Source organism: Peromyscus leucopus, chromosome 5, assembly GCF_004664715.2.
Source record: "Peromyscus leucopus breed LL Stock chromosome 5, UCI_PerLeu_2.1, whole genome shotgun sequence".
NCBI lineage: Eukaryota > Metazoa > Chordata > Mammalia > Rodentia > Cricetidae > Peromyscus > Peromyscus leucopus.
In genome coordinates this window covers 40837027-40853801 of record NC_051067.1, presented here as the reverse complement: position 1 = coordinate 40853801, position 16775 = coordinate 40837027, and the positions used below count along the sequence as shown (strand labels likewise).

General features: G+C 40.7%; 1 protein-coding gene and 2 non-coding genes across 3 annotated transcripts; all 3 read left to right on the top strand.

Moving 5' to 3' along the window:
- Nucleotides 1–205: 205 nt before the first annotated feature.
- LOC114701650 (olfactory receptor 2B2-like) lies at nt 206–1189 on the top strand. The gene has a single exon (XM_028881782.1). The coding sequence runs from the start codon at nt 236–238 to the stop codon at nt 1175–1177; it is 942 nt and encodes a 313-aa protein (XP_028737615.1). The 5' UTR covers nt 206–235; the 3' UTR covers nt 1178–1189.
- An 11321-nt stretch (nt 1190–12510) lies between these two features.
- Nucleotides 12511–12581, top strand: Trnag-gcc. The gene has a single exon. It is a non-coding gene; the product is annotated as a tRNA-Gly (tRNA).
- A 330-nt stretch (nt 12582–12911) lies between these two features.
- Nucleotides 12912–12983, top strand: Trnam-cau. The gene has a single exon. It is a non-coding gene; the product is annotated as a tRNA-Met (tRNA).
- Nucleotides 12984–16775: the final 3792 nt, after the last annotated feature.

Sequence of the window (16775 nt, the reverse complement as noted above, 5' to 3'; positions counted from 1 at the left end):
GCTCTGTGGCTGTAGAAACTCATACAGTGCTGTGACTTGAAATCACTTTGCTAAAAACTGTTGCATGATGCTTAATCTTTTGTCGGTATATTTTCCAAACCTAACAGGATCAGCTTATAAATGCATGAAATACTCTGGCATAGTCAGTTCATAACTAATTGATGAAGTCAATAATCATGTTCACCAGCTTACTAACCCCTTGTGTTCCAGGGACCCCGAGGCTGTACCATTTAACATGAGTCTGGCGAATGAGAGCATCTCAGAGGAATTCATTCTCTTGGGGTTTTCAGATCGGCCATGGCTGGAGCTGCCACTCTTTGTGGTGTTTCTAGTGTCCTATATCTTGACCATCTTTGGGAATATGATGATCATTCTCGTGTCCCGCCTGGATGCCAAGCTCCACACCCCCATGTACTTTTTCCTCACTAACCTGTCCCTGCTGGACCTGTGCTACACCACAAGCACAGTCCCACAGATGCTCATCAACATATGCAGCACCCGCAAGGTCATCAGCTATGGTGGCTGCGTGGCCCAGCTTTTCATTTTCCTGGCCTTGGGTTCCACCGAATGTCTCCTCTTGGGCGTCATGTCCTTTGACAGGTTTGTAGCCATCTGTCAACCTCTCCATTATTCAGTCATCATGCACCACAAGCGCTGCCTACAGTTGGCAGCTGCATGTTGGATCAGTGGCTTCAGCAACTCAGTATTGCAGTCTACGTGGACTCTTCAGATGCCACGGTGTGGTCACAAGGAAGTGGATCACTTCTTCTGTGAAGTCCCTGCCCTGCTCAGGTTGTCCTGTGTGGATACAACGGCAAATGAAGCAGAGCTGTTCTTTATCAGTGTGCTCTTCCTTTTAATACCTGTGACTCTCATCCTCATCTCATATGCTTTTATTGTCAAAGCAGTGTTGAGAATAAGGTCAGCTGAAGGTCGGCGAAAGGCATTTGGGACATGTGGCTCCCACCTAATTGTGGTGGTACTCTTTTATGGTACTGCCATCTACATGTATCTGCAGCCTCCATCCCCTGCCTCCAAGGACCGGGGGAAAATGGTGTCCCTCTTTTATGGGATCATCACACCCATGCTGAACCCCCTCATCTACACCCTTAGGAACAAAGAGGTAAAGGGAGCATTTAAGAGGTTGATAGCAAGGGTCTTTGTGATTAAAAAATAAGGGTTGCCCAAATAACAGTTCTATTAGTATAAATTTTACAGCTGATAAATTATATTGTTTTGTTCCCTATGGAAATATTATGATGATCCTCCTCAAATAAAATCTTGCTGAGAGAGAACTACATCAGTGTTCTGCTGCCTAGATATATTTAGTTCAGGAGCCATTAGAAGTGACCTTTTATGATCCTCCCAAACAGCTAACCCCACAAGCTCCATATTTTCAAGCTTTATACTATTTGTGTGCTTGGTAAGGATTCTCAGACTTCTCAAGGCCTAAAGTAAAAACCTGAGAATCGTTTCTACAAAAACAAGGCATTTCATACACATGCAGATACACCATCATGCACATAAACATACTCCCACACTCTTTTAAATGTGTAGATGCTCTAACAGAAACATGTAATGTGGCCATAGACTCATCTTTTTGAGGCTTGGGTGAAAATTCAGCATTGTCTCTACACCAACACAAATAAAAAATTCACAGTGAATCCTCCACCCAAAGTTTATTAAAATATTTGATTATTTTATTTTTATAGTTTCTACCTCTATTAAACTGAAGTCACATCCTGTTTTATCTATCAAAAAAGAAATAATAATAAAGCAATATTTTAACCTTTAATCAAACTGCCCTTTGACATTCTAAAATATTTCTCATATATATCTATATATCTATATCTATATCATCTTTCCTCATTAACTTTTAAAGGATCAATAGTTTAAACCATTTTTTAAAAAACAGCCTTACAATGATGCCCACTCATGTTCACTGTACTTTTATTATGCAAGAAGGAAGTTTGTTTTCTTGCTGTTACTTGCCTTGAGTCAACAGACTATAATTTATACTTCTTCCACATTTTCAGAACTCAATAGTGCTGAACAAAATTGTTATACACTAAAAGTCCTAACTGATTGTTTATTATATATTACACTAATTAATCTCTTCAATTCTTTTTCACCAAACTGATCTTAAAAATAGAGAATGCAGTTACTAATGAAAAAAAAAATGCATAGAAGACTCATACTGAGTCGAAGCACCTTCAGGGTTTCTAACACAGCAGATCGGAGGCGAGATGAAGAACTTGTCTTTCTACAAATCCCCAGAAAGTGTTGATGCTCCCTGGCAGGAAACAGGCTTTAAGAACTGCTCTACTAACAGTTAACGAGAACAGCAACTACCCTGGCCCCATCCTTTATTTCTATCAATGGGAATTACAGAGAAAAATGGGAAAGAACACTAAAAGTGCATTTTGAAAACCAGAGGGCGTTTTCTAAGGGAAGTACACATGTATCTTAAAGTCCAAGTAAAGGAAAGACCACATTTCCAGAGACAACTTTTTATGTCATTTCAAAGTCAGTGTCCTCTAGAGATCTGTGAGAAGCTGGCTGTGGCCGCTCTCAAAGGCAGGATGCTAAGGAGAGAGCCATTGAACCGTACGCTCCATCCCGGCCCTCTGAGATAGTCCTGATAGTTTCTCAGATATCATCTGGATGCAGCCTGCAGAGTTAGGGTGAGGTCAGCTGTTTACTGTCATCTTGACTAAAGCCAGAGGGGCGCTGGAGGAACTAGCAGAAGGAAGGAAATTGAGGTATTTTATGTTTTTAAAACTGAGTAATTTCATTGATTCAGCACACTGAGTACTGGTGAATTTTAAAGGATTTTATAGCTAAATGCTACAAATATTTTCCTATTTGTTGATGTATATGTGTACATATGATACACGTTTCTTGATCACCCCAGGTAATTCTCATTATACTTTTGTACAATGTGGATCAACAGTGACTAAGGAGACAGAATAATTCTATGTGCTCCTATCTGTGTTAAAAACCTCTCATAAATAGTGACTAATAAAATGCTGCTATCTTGGAAAGAATTCACTATTGCTACAGGATTAAAATGTTTTACTCTACTAATTGACACTTATCAATAGCCTGTCTGGATTTAAAAAAATGACAGGATTGATAACTTTAAAAAGATGGTAGAATAAGAGAAAATAATTCTAAAGGTATAAGAAATATGATTTAAAGTAAAAGAAACAAATAAATGGGTGATATTTAATATGAATCAGTATAGTTATGTCAAGTTCAGTTTCTACACTAAAAGGTACAGAAATATGATGACTACATAGTCCATAAAATCCTCACCTGGGAGAACATACTGATAAACTATTGGTTATAGCTCTGAGATTTGCATTTAAGTTGGCATATTATGTAACTAGAATGCCTTCATAGAATAGAGAGTGAGGAACTGAGCCACCAGAACACCAAACTTCTTGAAGACTTTTTAAGGCATGGGTTTGTTCAGCACGGAGTGGGACATGCTTTGTCCTGATGTCATTGACATCAGCATTGGAAGGGTGCTCATGAATGTAGTTTCTTTCACAGAGAGCAGAATCCCTGCCACTGGGTAAAAAACAAGAAGTTAATTTTAGTACAATGGAAGAAAGGACTCATAAAGACATTGACACTGTACCATGCTAATTGGGTGGACCATTTCTGACAATCTTGGAAAATAGATATTTATGACACAAGGTTGAAACAAAAAATCTCCTCAATGCTTTTCTATTTTGTTCTGCTTCAGGAGTTCTCTAGAGTGAAATCAGATTTGATATGGTGATTCCTTTAAGTGACCAAAGGAAAGAAAGCAGACAAAGAAAAATGATAGATAGGACAATGGCACGTCTTGTGTAGACGTTGACCTGGTGGCTGTGTCTTCTAAGGACAGAACTGCTTATTTTGATTGTGCTCATGGATGTCATACTGGAATGATAGGAACGGGTCAGTGTCTCTGAGATCTCCAAATACTGTCGAGAAGCTGGACTGCACAGCTTGTGAAGACCCTTCCAACCCAAAAGGTTAAAGTCCTGGCAGCTATAAGAAGAGTTTGGTTAGATATGAAAAAGATTTCCAAAGTTCTGGATGTTATGTACCTGAAACTAAGGATCAGGCTGGCCATTTTCCTGAGGCGAGTGGCGAGGAAGGAGCCAAAGTGGCCGACTTGGGAAGGGCTGTCCCATGTGTGCTGTAGCTCCTGGAGGCTGTGACTTGTCAGGTTGCTTGCTCACAGCCAGATGCTCTCACCTTGGCTCCTTTCACATTTCTTTCTCTACTTCATGAACCTCAGCCGAATCTCTCTCTCAACCTGTCTCCTAAATATTCATGATGGTATTTGGGAGTCACCTAAATAATCTAGAGTAAGTTCGTCCTCTGAAGATTCTCTATCACACCTTTTGCTAATTAAGGTAACACAAGCTCTGAGGAGTGCCTGTGGACCTACCTCGTTGCCAAAGTAAGATCATCACTAAAGAGCTGAGCCATCTACACCGTTCTGGACCAGGCAGCCCCTCATCTCCTAAAGAAGGAAGGATAAAGCTGTTTCCTAGAGTCTTGATCACATTGGCAAGAATCCACTTAATCCTTACTCTTAGCATCATCACCATCTTACTATCATGAGAAAATTTTAGACTCCGCACATTTTCCTGTTTGAAGCAGTAGAAGAAAGACGGCATCACATACCAGGATATACATTGAATTAAACATTGGACAAAAGTTGGCAGGAAAATAAGTAACGATTTCCATCTCTCGGCTGTTGTGAATAGAGCTGCAGTGGACATGGGAGAGCACATGTCTCTGAAATACCGACTTCATTTCCTAGATGGCTGGGCAGTAGTGAGATTTCTGCATCATATGGCATTTCTAGTTCTTTGAGGAACTTTTAAACTGTTTTCTATAATGGTTATGCTAACTTAAATTGTTTTCTGTGATAGGTAACTAATTTATATCGGCACCAACAGTACATACATGTTCTGTTTTTTTCTACATCATCACTAGTATTATAAAGCCTATTATTCCTGGGTGAAGTGACAGATCATCATTGTGGTTTTGATTTGCATTTCCCTGATGAAGTAAGGCTCAGTATTTTTAGAGAAACCCACTGGTCATCTTTATGCCACCCTCTCTGAAATGTCTGCTTAGATCTATCGGCACTTTTTCTATCGTTTAAAGCCTTGCTATAGCCTGAATTCCTCATATATTCTGAATAGTGACACATATACAATTTGCAGCTCTCTTCTCCCATTTTTTAGCTCAATTGTTTCCTCTTGTGCAGAAGCATCTGAGTTTGATATGGTCCCATATGCTTGCTTTTGATTTTATCTCTTGTGCATTTAAGGGCTTGTCCAAAAAGCCTTCAACATTCTAATGTTGTCAAATGTTTCCTCTATTTTTTTTTTTCATACAAAGACTGGCCTATCTTGAAAGTGTGTTTTTGCATCTTTGTTGAAAATCAATTGGCATAGATGTACAGGATTAATTCCAGTCTTTCTATTCTGCTATTGTTCTGTTTGCTTTTATGTCAGAACTTTTCTGTTTTGATGACTTCAGCTTGATAGTGTATTTTTAAACCAAGAAATGTGATTATAATTGCTTTATTTTGTCCAAGACTTCTTTTTGTGTGTGTGTAATATATGGGTGTGTATATGTTCATGAGCATATAAACATACATTCCAAGGGCCATTGAACGTATAAAATGCCTTCTGCTTCAATTGAGTTGAAAGTGAGATTTTTGTCCTTACTGTATGGTGTAGCATGCTTGTTATTTGTTGGAGTTTCCTTTCACTCCACTTAGTCATGGTGAATAACCTTTTAAACGTATTGTTGGGTTTGGCTTGTGAGTGTTTCCTTAAGGATTTATGTAGTCGTGCTCATCAAAGATACCACCCTGCAGTTGTATTGCTGTGTCTCTGTCATCTTTTCTATCAAGGTAATGCTGGCATCACAGCATATACTTGGAATAATTCCTTCCTCAAATTTGTTGGAGTCATCTAAGGAGAGTTGATATTAGTGACTCTTCAAACTCTTGGCAGGCTCTGCCGTGAAGGCCTCTGGCCTTGGCTTTCTTTTGACGGAACTTCATTGCTATTCATTGTTACTGATCTCTCCAGGTTTTCTACTTTGTCCTGGTTTAATTTTGTCAAGGTGTGTCTGTCCAGGAATTTGTCCATTTTTTCTAGGTTAGTTATCAAATTTGTTGACATATAAATGTTCATAATAATCTCTAATGATTTTATTTCAGCTGTGTTTGTTCCATTGTCTCGTTTTTCATCTCCTCTTCTACGAGTCTTCTCTTTTTCTTACTTAGCTAGCTAAGGCTTTGCAAAATTTGTTTATATTATTGAAATAAAATTTTAGTTTTCCTGGGCAGTGATGGCACATACTTTTAGTCCTAGCACTCAGAAGGCAGAGGCAGTCCGATCTCCGAGTTCCAGGCCAGCCTGGTCTACACCATGAGTTCTAGGACAACCAGAAGTATACAGAGAAGCCCGGTCTCAAAAACAAAAACAGTAAAACAAAACAGTCCCTTAGTTTCACTGACTGTTTAGTGTCCTTTTATTTGCCGTTATTTAAGATATCTCTGTCTGAACTTTATTATGTCTTCTTTTTGGCTGATTTTGGTTTTAGTTTATTCTTGTTTTCCTAGATTCTTAGAAGGTAATGTGAGTTATTGCGCGCGCGCGCGCGCACACACACACACACACACACACACACACACACACCTTTTCCCCTTCCTTATGTTGTCCTGATGTAGCTCTTATGATGTATTTTCCTCTTGAAACTCCAGTTACTGTAGGACATGTTCTGTTATGTTGTCTTTTCCTTTCATTTGTTTCAAGTTATTTCTTCTACACAGAATTACTGTTTAAAGATCTGTTTTATTTTCATTCATGTGTCTGTCTGTAGGAATGTATGTAGGTGCCTGTGGGGATCAGAAGTGAGCATCTGATCCCCTGGAACTTGGGTTATAGGTGGTTGTGAGCTGTTCAACGTGAGTAGTGGAAACCAAACTTGCAATTATCCTCTGGAGACTAGCAAATGCTTTTGACCATCTCTCTAGCTTCCTCACAGAATTACTTGTTTTGGGGAAAAAATGGACGAATGGTAGTATTGTGCATCATAGTAGAAACAAGTTCATTAGACAGTGATCATGAGTCTGTTGGTCAGGTGTCCGGCCCTCTAGCAGGGATCCCACCACTTGGGTGATGGAAGCAGAAAGATCGTATGTGAGTCCGATGCCAGCCTGAGCTAGTGAAATTCTGTCTTGAATAAAACAAAACTCTCCTAAAAACTAAAACAAAACAAATGAATCTACAGGTTTAGGATGTATCTTAGTTTGCTTTATATTGTGTGGCCAAAAGCAACTTGGGGAGGAAAGAATTTACTGTCCATCAGGAAGGGAAGTCATGGCAGGCAGAAACCTAGAATGGGGAACTGAAGCACAGACCACCCAAGGCTGCAGCTGCTGTCGTGTTCCTGGTGCACCACCCAGGGTTACCTGAACAGGAGTGGTACCACCCAGAGTGGACTAGCTCCTCCTACACTAATCATTAACTAAGAAGACACATCACAGTTTTGTCTGCCAGCCAATCTGATGGAGTCATCTCCTCAATTGAGGTTCCTTCTTCTCAGGTGATCCCAGCTTGTGTTAAGTTGGCAAGAAAGCAAAACTAAATACCAAACAAAGCATCAACTAATTGGCACAGGATGCTTGAGTCATATTATTATAGGAGATAACTGCCACAAAACACTTCTTAGGGGTTATTGGATTTCTGTGGAAGTTGATAGGTTTTCATTGGATTTGCATCTTGTGCACCGTTTTAGCTCAAAAATATCTAAGGCCTATCACCACATTATTTTTCTTTTAATTTGCTAATTAATTTTATTTTGTGTGTGTGGTACTTAGAATTGCATCTTGGACTTTATGCTTGGTAGGCAAGGACCCTATCACTGAGCTGTGTGCCTACCCTTGTTACCATTTTCTAAGATAAAGACACAGGACATGAAGACAAAATGCAGACTTCCAGATGATTTCAACTAAGTTCATGATTTCTGTCTTGACCCACTGAAGGTTCAGGAGGAAGTTGTCTAACATCAATGCATTGGTACAGCCTCCAACTTTTTCATCCTATTAGTTTCTAGCTTTACCACTGTGGTTGGGTTGGGATATATATATATATATATATTCGTTATTACTTTAGTTCTTTTAGAACTGTTGAGACAAAAAGAAGCCATATTTTAAAGACACAAAAAGGCAAATGTTAGATTGTTGGAAAGGAGTGTATGATGTTAGCACCAGTAAAGGAAACACTGATTTGGTTATGTAGTTATTAACAAATAATTTCAGATCAAGGAACATTATCAAGAACTTATCATCACTTACTAATGATAAAAGATTAAGTTCTTCAGAGGGTATGCAAATTTTAAGCACATGTACACATAATACAACTTCAGGATACAGGAAGAAAATCAGGGAAACAAAAGGAAAAGTAATCCTAGCAGCTGAAGACTTTGGCAGACACAGGAGAAGCTCTGGACCTTGCTCCTTTGTAGAGAACTGACATTGTCAAGAGGCCTTGGTCAGAAACATAAAGACATTTATATTAGCAACTGCACCTCGCCAGAGAAGCAGTCTCCAGACAACATCCAAGACACTCACCTGTGTGTAGCTCAGGATGCTGTGGTAGCTCCTGCCATCCAGTTACCATAGACAGAATGCCAGTCGTGGGACAGCCAGAACAGTTTACACAACCAGTCTTGCCCATGAGGAGGCACAGGCCACAGCTTTCTCCTTGAGGGCAGGGATTAGGGGCATCGGTGGGACAAACCGCAGTGGAGGAGGGAGAATTGGAGGCAGGGAAAAGGGAAGTGGTGGACTGTTGTTTGAGTAAAGAAACATGCTCAGAAGACAGTGGTAGAAGCAATGTGCTCCTGCGGTGGAGTTTAAGCCATCAGACTTAAATACCATCACACTTGTGATGGCTCAAAGCAAGAGCTGTGGTTTTCTTAAGGTTTTAGGTGAAAGTGTGGCAATGAGACCCAACTAAGTAGATGTGTAGTTGGTTTTTTTTTTTTTTTTTTTTTTTCTCTTTGCTCTTTGGGGATCCACCACCCAGTTCCCAAATAAATATATGTCTTATTCTTACTTATGAATGCCCAGCCTTAGCTTGGCTTGTTTCTAGCCAGCTTTTCTTAACTTAAATTATCCCATCTACCTTTTGCCTCAGGGCTTTTACCTTTCTCTATTCTATGTATCTTTCTTTCCTTACTCCATGGCTGGTTATGTGGCTGGGTGGCCCCTGGCATCCTCTCTCCTTTTCCTTTTCTCACTCCTCCATCTTCTCTTTTTCTCCTTCTATTTATTCTCTCTGCCTGGCAGCCCTGCCTATCCTTTCTCCTGCCTGGCTATTGGCCATTCAGCTCCTTATTAAACCGAGCAGGTGTTGTAGACAAGCAAATTAACACAGCTTCACAGAGTTAAACAAATGCAATATAAAAGAATGCAACACATCTTTGCATCATTAGAACAAATATTCCACAGCATAAAAGAATGTAACACATCTGTAACAATAATTCCACAACATAGATGAGAAGTGGAGAAAGGTAGAGGAAGATATGAACAATCCGTCTTTGGTATTTAAGCATGCTCTTTATTTAGGTTTAAATGGGAAGGATTTGGGCGTAGGAAGGATATGCACAGCGACACAGTCTGGTCAGAGTGGACCGACTGATCCCTGGGTCAGTTCTTCAAGGCTCAGGGAAGTTGTCTCTGCTCTCATGACTGGAGGGGAGTGATCTGACTATGGCAACATTTCTAACTCAGTTTTCCCTGCCCTGCTTTTTCCTGATCTCTCACAGCCCCAGTGCCAAGGCAGGCCATAGAAGCCAGAAACCTTCTTCTCTCAAATAGTCATAAGCTCCAGGAGAATTATTTCAGCCTCCCCCTTCTATTCTGTGTAGCACTGGCTAAGAAGAAACTTCCTGACCTGCATGACCTGATAAGACATTCCAGGAGAGGTCTTATCCTAAATGAGTGAGGAACTAACACCGAATGGAGAGGCCAGGAAAAGTCTGGAGACAGGCCATCTAAGGGCTCCCACTCAGCCTATTTATGTTCGTTCACACTGTTCAATGTTCAGTCATATTTCTACTGTCCATTGCTGCTCGTGCTTCATCAAATGCAACCATAAAGCTAGATGCCTCACCCTGGGTCTTTAGATGGTCTATCTCAAGGTTCCCATATCATGTCAAACTTTGATCAAATATATTTGCTATGTTTTCTTCTTATTAGCTTCTTTCCTTAATAGAGGTGTTGGTTCTGTGCTTTAAGATGGACAGAAAAGGAATGATCTCCTTTGATGTCATTACACCAGAAAAAGTCAGCTGTGAGGAATTGAAAGGGTAGCGCAATCATATCATATAATGCCTTAGTCGGAGGCTAGCTGGTCTTGTTGCCTGGCTCGTGCTAAGGGCCAGCATTTCGTTAGTGCGCATTTTATTATGACAGATGGCAAAGGTAAGCAGTTGAGCTCATCACTTGTTGGTTAAAAAAAAAAAAAGGCCCATCTGGGGTGGAGAGAGGGCTCAGTGGTAAAGGTACTTGCCACTCAGATGTGAAGGCCTGAGTTCAATCCCAAGATCCTAGAGCAAAAGGAGATTAGCAACTTCTGACCTCCACAGGCAGGTGCAAGCATGCAATACAGACGTGTGCATACACACGCGCACACACGCACTGACACACACCCACACCCACAATAATAACAAAATAAAACTTTGGAAAAGAAGAGTGGTCCATGAGTCCTAAGTCCTCTGAGCAGGGTGAGAGGCAAGAGGGCAGATAGAAACACTGCTTCCAGGCCTCCATGTGGGGGTTTCCTTATCGGAGGCCCTAACCTTAGCTCTACTCCTCTCTACCTTAGAGATTTCGTGCAGACCCTACGATCACAGGGTTCTTTTTTTTTTTTTTTTTTTTTTTTGCAGGAGTTCCTTTCTTTCTTTGCAATAGCAATTTTGCATTGAAGTTTCTCTAGCATGTAGATTTTCTTTTATTTTTAACTTTAGTTTTTGGACCGCTTAGCTCTGGAAACACTAACAGATCTTCCAGGAAAAGGGTTCTTATTGCCATAGTCTCTCTCTCCTATGTTGCTTCCAAATGGTCTCTCCTTCTTCCGTGTGGTTTTTTCGGTGTGGTTTTTTAATCTAGCAGTGTTTTCTGGGAAGAAGCCCTTTATCAGGAATGTCGTGCATATTTTCTGTAAACAATGCCTTTTGCTGAACAGATTTTACATTTTGATTCAATACTGAATATTCTTTTCCCTCTGTCACTTAATGTGGGGTTTTAAGGCTGCATACATAAAAGAGATTGGTTTTTTTTTTTTGTTGTTTTGTTTTGTTCTTCTTTTTTTTCTCTCCCTCTCCTGTCTACTTCTCTTTCACTCATCACCAGACTCCACCCTCAGCTTCTGTCCCATCGTATATTTGGAATCCTAAAAGTGTTTTTTTTTTTTTTTTTTTTTTTTTTTTTTTTTTTTTTTTTTTTTTTTTTTTGTAGAGAATTTCTCCACTTTTTCAATTTCTCCAGAAGTTTCTGTAGAGATGCACAATTACATTTTCACTCCGGAGGTGCCTGAAAGGAGACCCCGGGCAAAACCAGATTTAGTATGTGCTAAGGAAAAACCAGTTATGACCTCGCTGAAACATTCCTTTCGACAATGGAAAAGCTTCTCTTTGGATTTTCTGTTGATTGGATAACAGCAACCACATCTTGAGTTTATTATGCAAAGTCATCTAACACGAGCTCATTTTTATATTTTTATGGAAGTCACGATTGTGCCTTTTGAAAGAAGTTATCCCTTGATGAGATCGCTGCACTCGATATTTCTAAAAGACATCCCAGGGCTACTTCAATGCAACCTTGACCAAAGCTTCTAAGGCCCAGGGTCCTTCTTAACATCCGCCAGCTCTCCTGCTGACCTCCCGCGGGCGACCAGCAGGGAGCAGCACTGGATCCCACAAGCCAGGGCGGGTCTCGGGGTTCCTCCGCTACTGTGCTCTGCTCTTCTTCGCCCTCTGGTTGGGTTGGGAAATTCCTTCCCATTTTCTTTCTTTGCAATCTCCTGCTCGTGTTCCTCCCGGTTCCACTCAGATTCCTAAGCGAGTGCTGAGAATTGCATCCCTTGAGGTGATATTTACGGTCTCCGCAGGTGCCCGCCTCCTTACTGCCTGTCCCCCAACAATACCCGGAGTCCTCGTTACCGTCCGGGTCCAGCAACCTCTCCACCCCTGAATGGAAACTTATAAGGTCTGCAAGGTGGTGGCAAGTATCTGGGACGCCCAGTGTTTGCAATAAATCAGGAAGAAGCATTACTAAGTGTTATTCGATAAAAGTATAAAATGAAAGTATAAAATGACATTCATGCCTTTTTACAAAGAAATTTTATTTTAATACTTTTAAAACTAGGCAATGCACACATTTGTAAGATTATTAAGCGCGGTAGTCCCCAAGCATTGGTGGTTCAGTGGTAGAATTCTCGCCTGCCACGCGGGAGGCCCGGGTTCGATTCCCGGCCAATGCACGAAGATCTTTTACTCTTCAAAAGAACAGCTTGAAAATATAATTTGCCTCAGAGTCAGACGTTTTCCTTCCTTACTTTTTCGATTACTTGTATATGTTAATCATATTTTAATTAAAATCGCTCTTTCAAATGAATAGAACTAATAGGTTAGGGACAAGTTGTTTTCTTAGACAGTGAATTTTATTTATCTGAAGCCATTTGAAATAAAAATTTTCCGAACTGATTTTATTTGATCTGGATCTTGAATTAATTCGGCCAACCATTTTTTTAAAAGCGCGGTGTTCACGTGATCATATAAAGGTATGAATTCAAAGAGGTAACGCTGTGGTTAGCAGAGTGGCGCAGCGGAAGCGTGCTGGGCCCATAACCCAGAGGTCGATGGATCGAAACCATCCTCTGCTAGTATGACTTTTTTTTTTTTTCTCTTCGCCACAAAGAAAATCTACAGAACTAAACTTTTATCAACTTTCTACCGTTTGCTTACAGAAACTAAAAATAATACCAATTAAAGCGTCAATCGATTAATATTCCTTCAAGCTCAAAAAACGCGGTTTCATATAACTGGGAGATGGTATCTCAGAACGGTGATATTAAAACCAAGGTCCAAAATAGCACGTCTGTACGCCACCAGACTGCGTAATAAAAATGCCCAGTTCAGAGGAGCTGCTACTTATAGCTACTACTTATAACCCGGATTTAGAGTTTCAGCGAAAGTGACAACGAGTAGCCGTTTGCTCCTGCTCCGTTTTCCTCCTTGCCACTTATTACTACCACCGACTCAGTATGGTGTGCTTTCTTTACCCCCTTGGCAGTGTGGGAAACTCATTTTCTAGGACCGGGGTTAATCTGTTTCTGCTCTGTAGTTTCCGCTGTTCCTTGAGCTCGGCCCGGTGATATCTAGTTCACCGTGCACCAGAATTTAACATTGTTCTTCAAAGATTACAAAAATGATCAAATGGCATTGATCTATTTATTTCACATCATAACACATGGACTATAGGTCTCTTATATTTAAAGGAGGGAGAGGAGGAGGAGAGGGAATTTTGAGGGAGAAAGAGATAGATAGATAGATAGATAGATAGATAGATAGATAGATAGATAGATAGATAGATAGATAGATAAGACTCATAAAATGGAAATATTCTCCAAAACCATTGCAGTTATATTATCCACTCCAGTTCTCAGTTTTCAACCTCACAGATATCTGAACACACACTCAGTTTATCTAAAACAGTTGTAGAGAAATGAAATATGATTTCTGTTCTGGGCCCTATTAAATAAATTTTGTTTGTTCATGGCTATTGTGATAGTCATTTACAGAACTTGTTTTTTCTTAATTGGCGATTTCAATTTACCTCCTAATTACTTACAAGCATGAACTCTCCTTCTGTATGGAATTTTCTATTAGCAAATACGGTGGTTATTATTGTCAAGGTAATAGGATCTCGAGTAATGGAGGATGGCAGTCCCTGGTCACATCTGCAGGGAGCTATCTAGATTAGATTAATTGAGATTGGAAGACCCACCTTAAACATGGGTAGTTCCATTCCATGAACTGGGGTCCTGGACTGAATATACCCATGTATACCCATGGACCAGTCCCTCCTCAAGTGTCTACCACAATGACTTCTCTGACTTGACCCCTTAGACCTGTATGCCACAGCCAACCTTTCCTCTCTTAAGTTGCTGTTGGTAGTGGTTGGGTATGTATTTGGTCCTAGCGATGTCGAAAAGTAACTAATACTGTTACAGAAAGAGTATGTCCTTGTAATGAGAAAGCACTCTGCACAGAGACGAAGGGTAACAGGGCTTGTCTGGCTCTTAGCAAATGGTGTAGAACAGAAGATTTCCCCAACGTCTGTCCACTTTAGGTTTATGCATTCTACAACACTATCATCCTTAAATGACATTTTAAGGTCCAGCCCAGGTTACAATTTGAACAATTTAAAAAGACTGGAAGCTGCAAGTGGGAGATTCACACAGCAAAGATAATGCCGGAACTATTTCTGTAGCACACCAGTATTGTTCTTTTCCACGTAGCTGTCATCCAGGTCCATCTTGCCCACCTTGTAGAATTAGACTTCTCCACAGGGCAGGCCAGAACTCAGTGATTCAGGTTGTGATGCCTGTTAGAGGCATGTTCTTTGGGGGAATGGGCTTAACAGCTGGTCAGTTCTAGTGAACAAACATTTACATCCTAGCACCATATGTTTTGCTCATCTCTAACAGGCCTGGTTAAGCATATTACTTATTCTGAGAGTCGGTGCCCCTTAGCCAATTCTGCTTTGTGTGATTTTATGTCTCCTAAGCAAATCTATTAACGAATCCTTTATAACACGAATCCCATTACTTTGAATCTCTTCTACTTCAACACAGCAAGTATAAAATCAAAAGAGAACAGCTGTATGGAGGTACTTTTGATTCAGCATAGGACCTAGAGGCAGAAGAATCAAGAGTTCAGAGCTGTCCTTGGCTACACAGCCAGTTCAAGGACAGCTGGCCTATATGACACCTTGTTTCAACAAACAACACAGAGTCATTTTGAGAGAGCACCCATGGGAAGGTTGCTTTCAAGGGAAGCACATTTTCTTTGTACAACAAATCCCTTTCCCAAGGCTGAAACAACTCTTTTCGCGTTCACATTTGTGAGTGAGGCATTTTTAGAAGCAGGCTGTTTCTGATGGAAGAGCCTTTGAGGTCACTTCTAACTCAGACAGAAGGCAGCTGGAAGAGTAGATGCTCCAGAAAATGACACAGAAGGCAGTGCAGTGTGGTGGGCAGCGCTACCACCTCCCATTCTTCAAATCATTTACACACTTTAGAGCTCTGGACATTGAGTATGGAGATTGCCCAACCTCAGAATTTCCTAGACAGGACTAGAAACTGTGAGGGGCGACAGTCTCCTGGGAGAGAACTGAGTGTCACTGGTGAGGTCTGGAGAAGGAGAGGGGGACTGAGACCCACATATCAGCCTCACCTTCTTGCCACAGTCAACATCTGGAAAAAAGCTGGCATCTTATCAGTTACGGTCCGTCTCTATTGAGTTGTAAGATATCCTGACCATCAAAGACAGCCGAAGACCCCCATTACTATAGTTAGGTTAGCCCCTGAAAGGGCATAAGATCCCCTGGAATTGTCTTTGTCCACCTCCAAGTCTTTGGCAATTTGTTCTGACAACTCTTATCTCTTTTGTGAAGAATCACTGATACTGTTCCAAGCCAAGTTTCCGGTGTCAGGCCTGGCTGCGTTTATCTCCCAGTAACCAGTGGACTCTGCAGCATCAGGCCTTGGAAGCACCAGCCCTTCTAAATCCTGCACACAGAGACTCGGGGCAACTGCAGAGGGCCTGTGCTGTAGCTGGGTGTCGTGAAATGGACCTGACCCACCAACTGCTACTTCCCATGAAGAATTTTACAGAGTTCCGAGGTTGTGACACAGAAGTATTGACTGAAATTTTGAAGTGTTGCCTCTCGTTGTAGGTGCTCAGGCATAGAGGATGACTTCAGCCAATGAAGTGGCTGGGCAGCATCTGGAGACCTTGCAGAGGGGGGAAATACAAATATAATAAGACCTAAGGCTGGTACTGATAGTTTTCTTCCTAAAATACATGCTGCCTTCTGTAATACAAACTGACACCTTTTTTTCTGCTTCAAGTCTTAATTGTTGATTTCCTTAAAGTCAGAAAGAAACAGTTCTCTCTGGTTCTCAAATGAAAGTGGAGATAAAGAAAAAAGGTCATCAGTTCACTAGACAGACATTTTAAAAGCATCTGGAGATCCTTGCCTGGAGAAGAGAAAGAGAGAAAGGGTGAAAAGAGAGATTTAAAAACAAAACAAACAAAAAACAAACAAACAAACAAAAACCTTAGGAAGTTCATTTGCCAAGGGCTCTATACTAGGAATCAGTCCTCGGGCTGATTCATGTTACCTTTACCCTCATCCCTTTTACTTCTTGTAAGACAGAAGAGAAGGGAAAAACCACTAGAGAAAAGGGAGGGAATTTTAGAGACAAGACTGAGGAAAAACAGGTAGAATAGAGTGTATCACAAGTCACAGAGGCAAGTAGGCGACTGGTATCGGAACGTCCTTTATTTAGTTATCGGCATTGTATACACATGTCAAAACATCACATTGTGTTCCAACTAATGTATAAAACTTTTCCTTGCCAGTTAAGAATAAACAAATAAAAACAGAA

Excerpts from the sequence above, each read along its gene's own strand:
- LOC114701650 (XM_028881782.1), top strand. The coding sequence starts at position 236 with ATGAGTCTGGCGAATGAGAGCATCTCAGAGGAATTCATTCTCTTGGGG.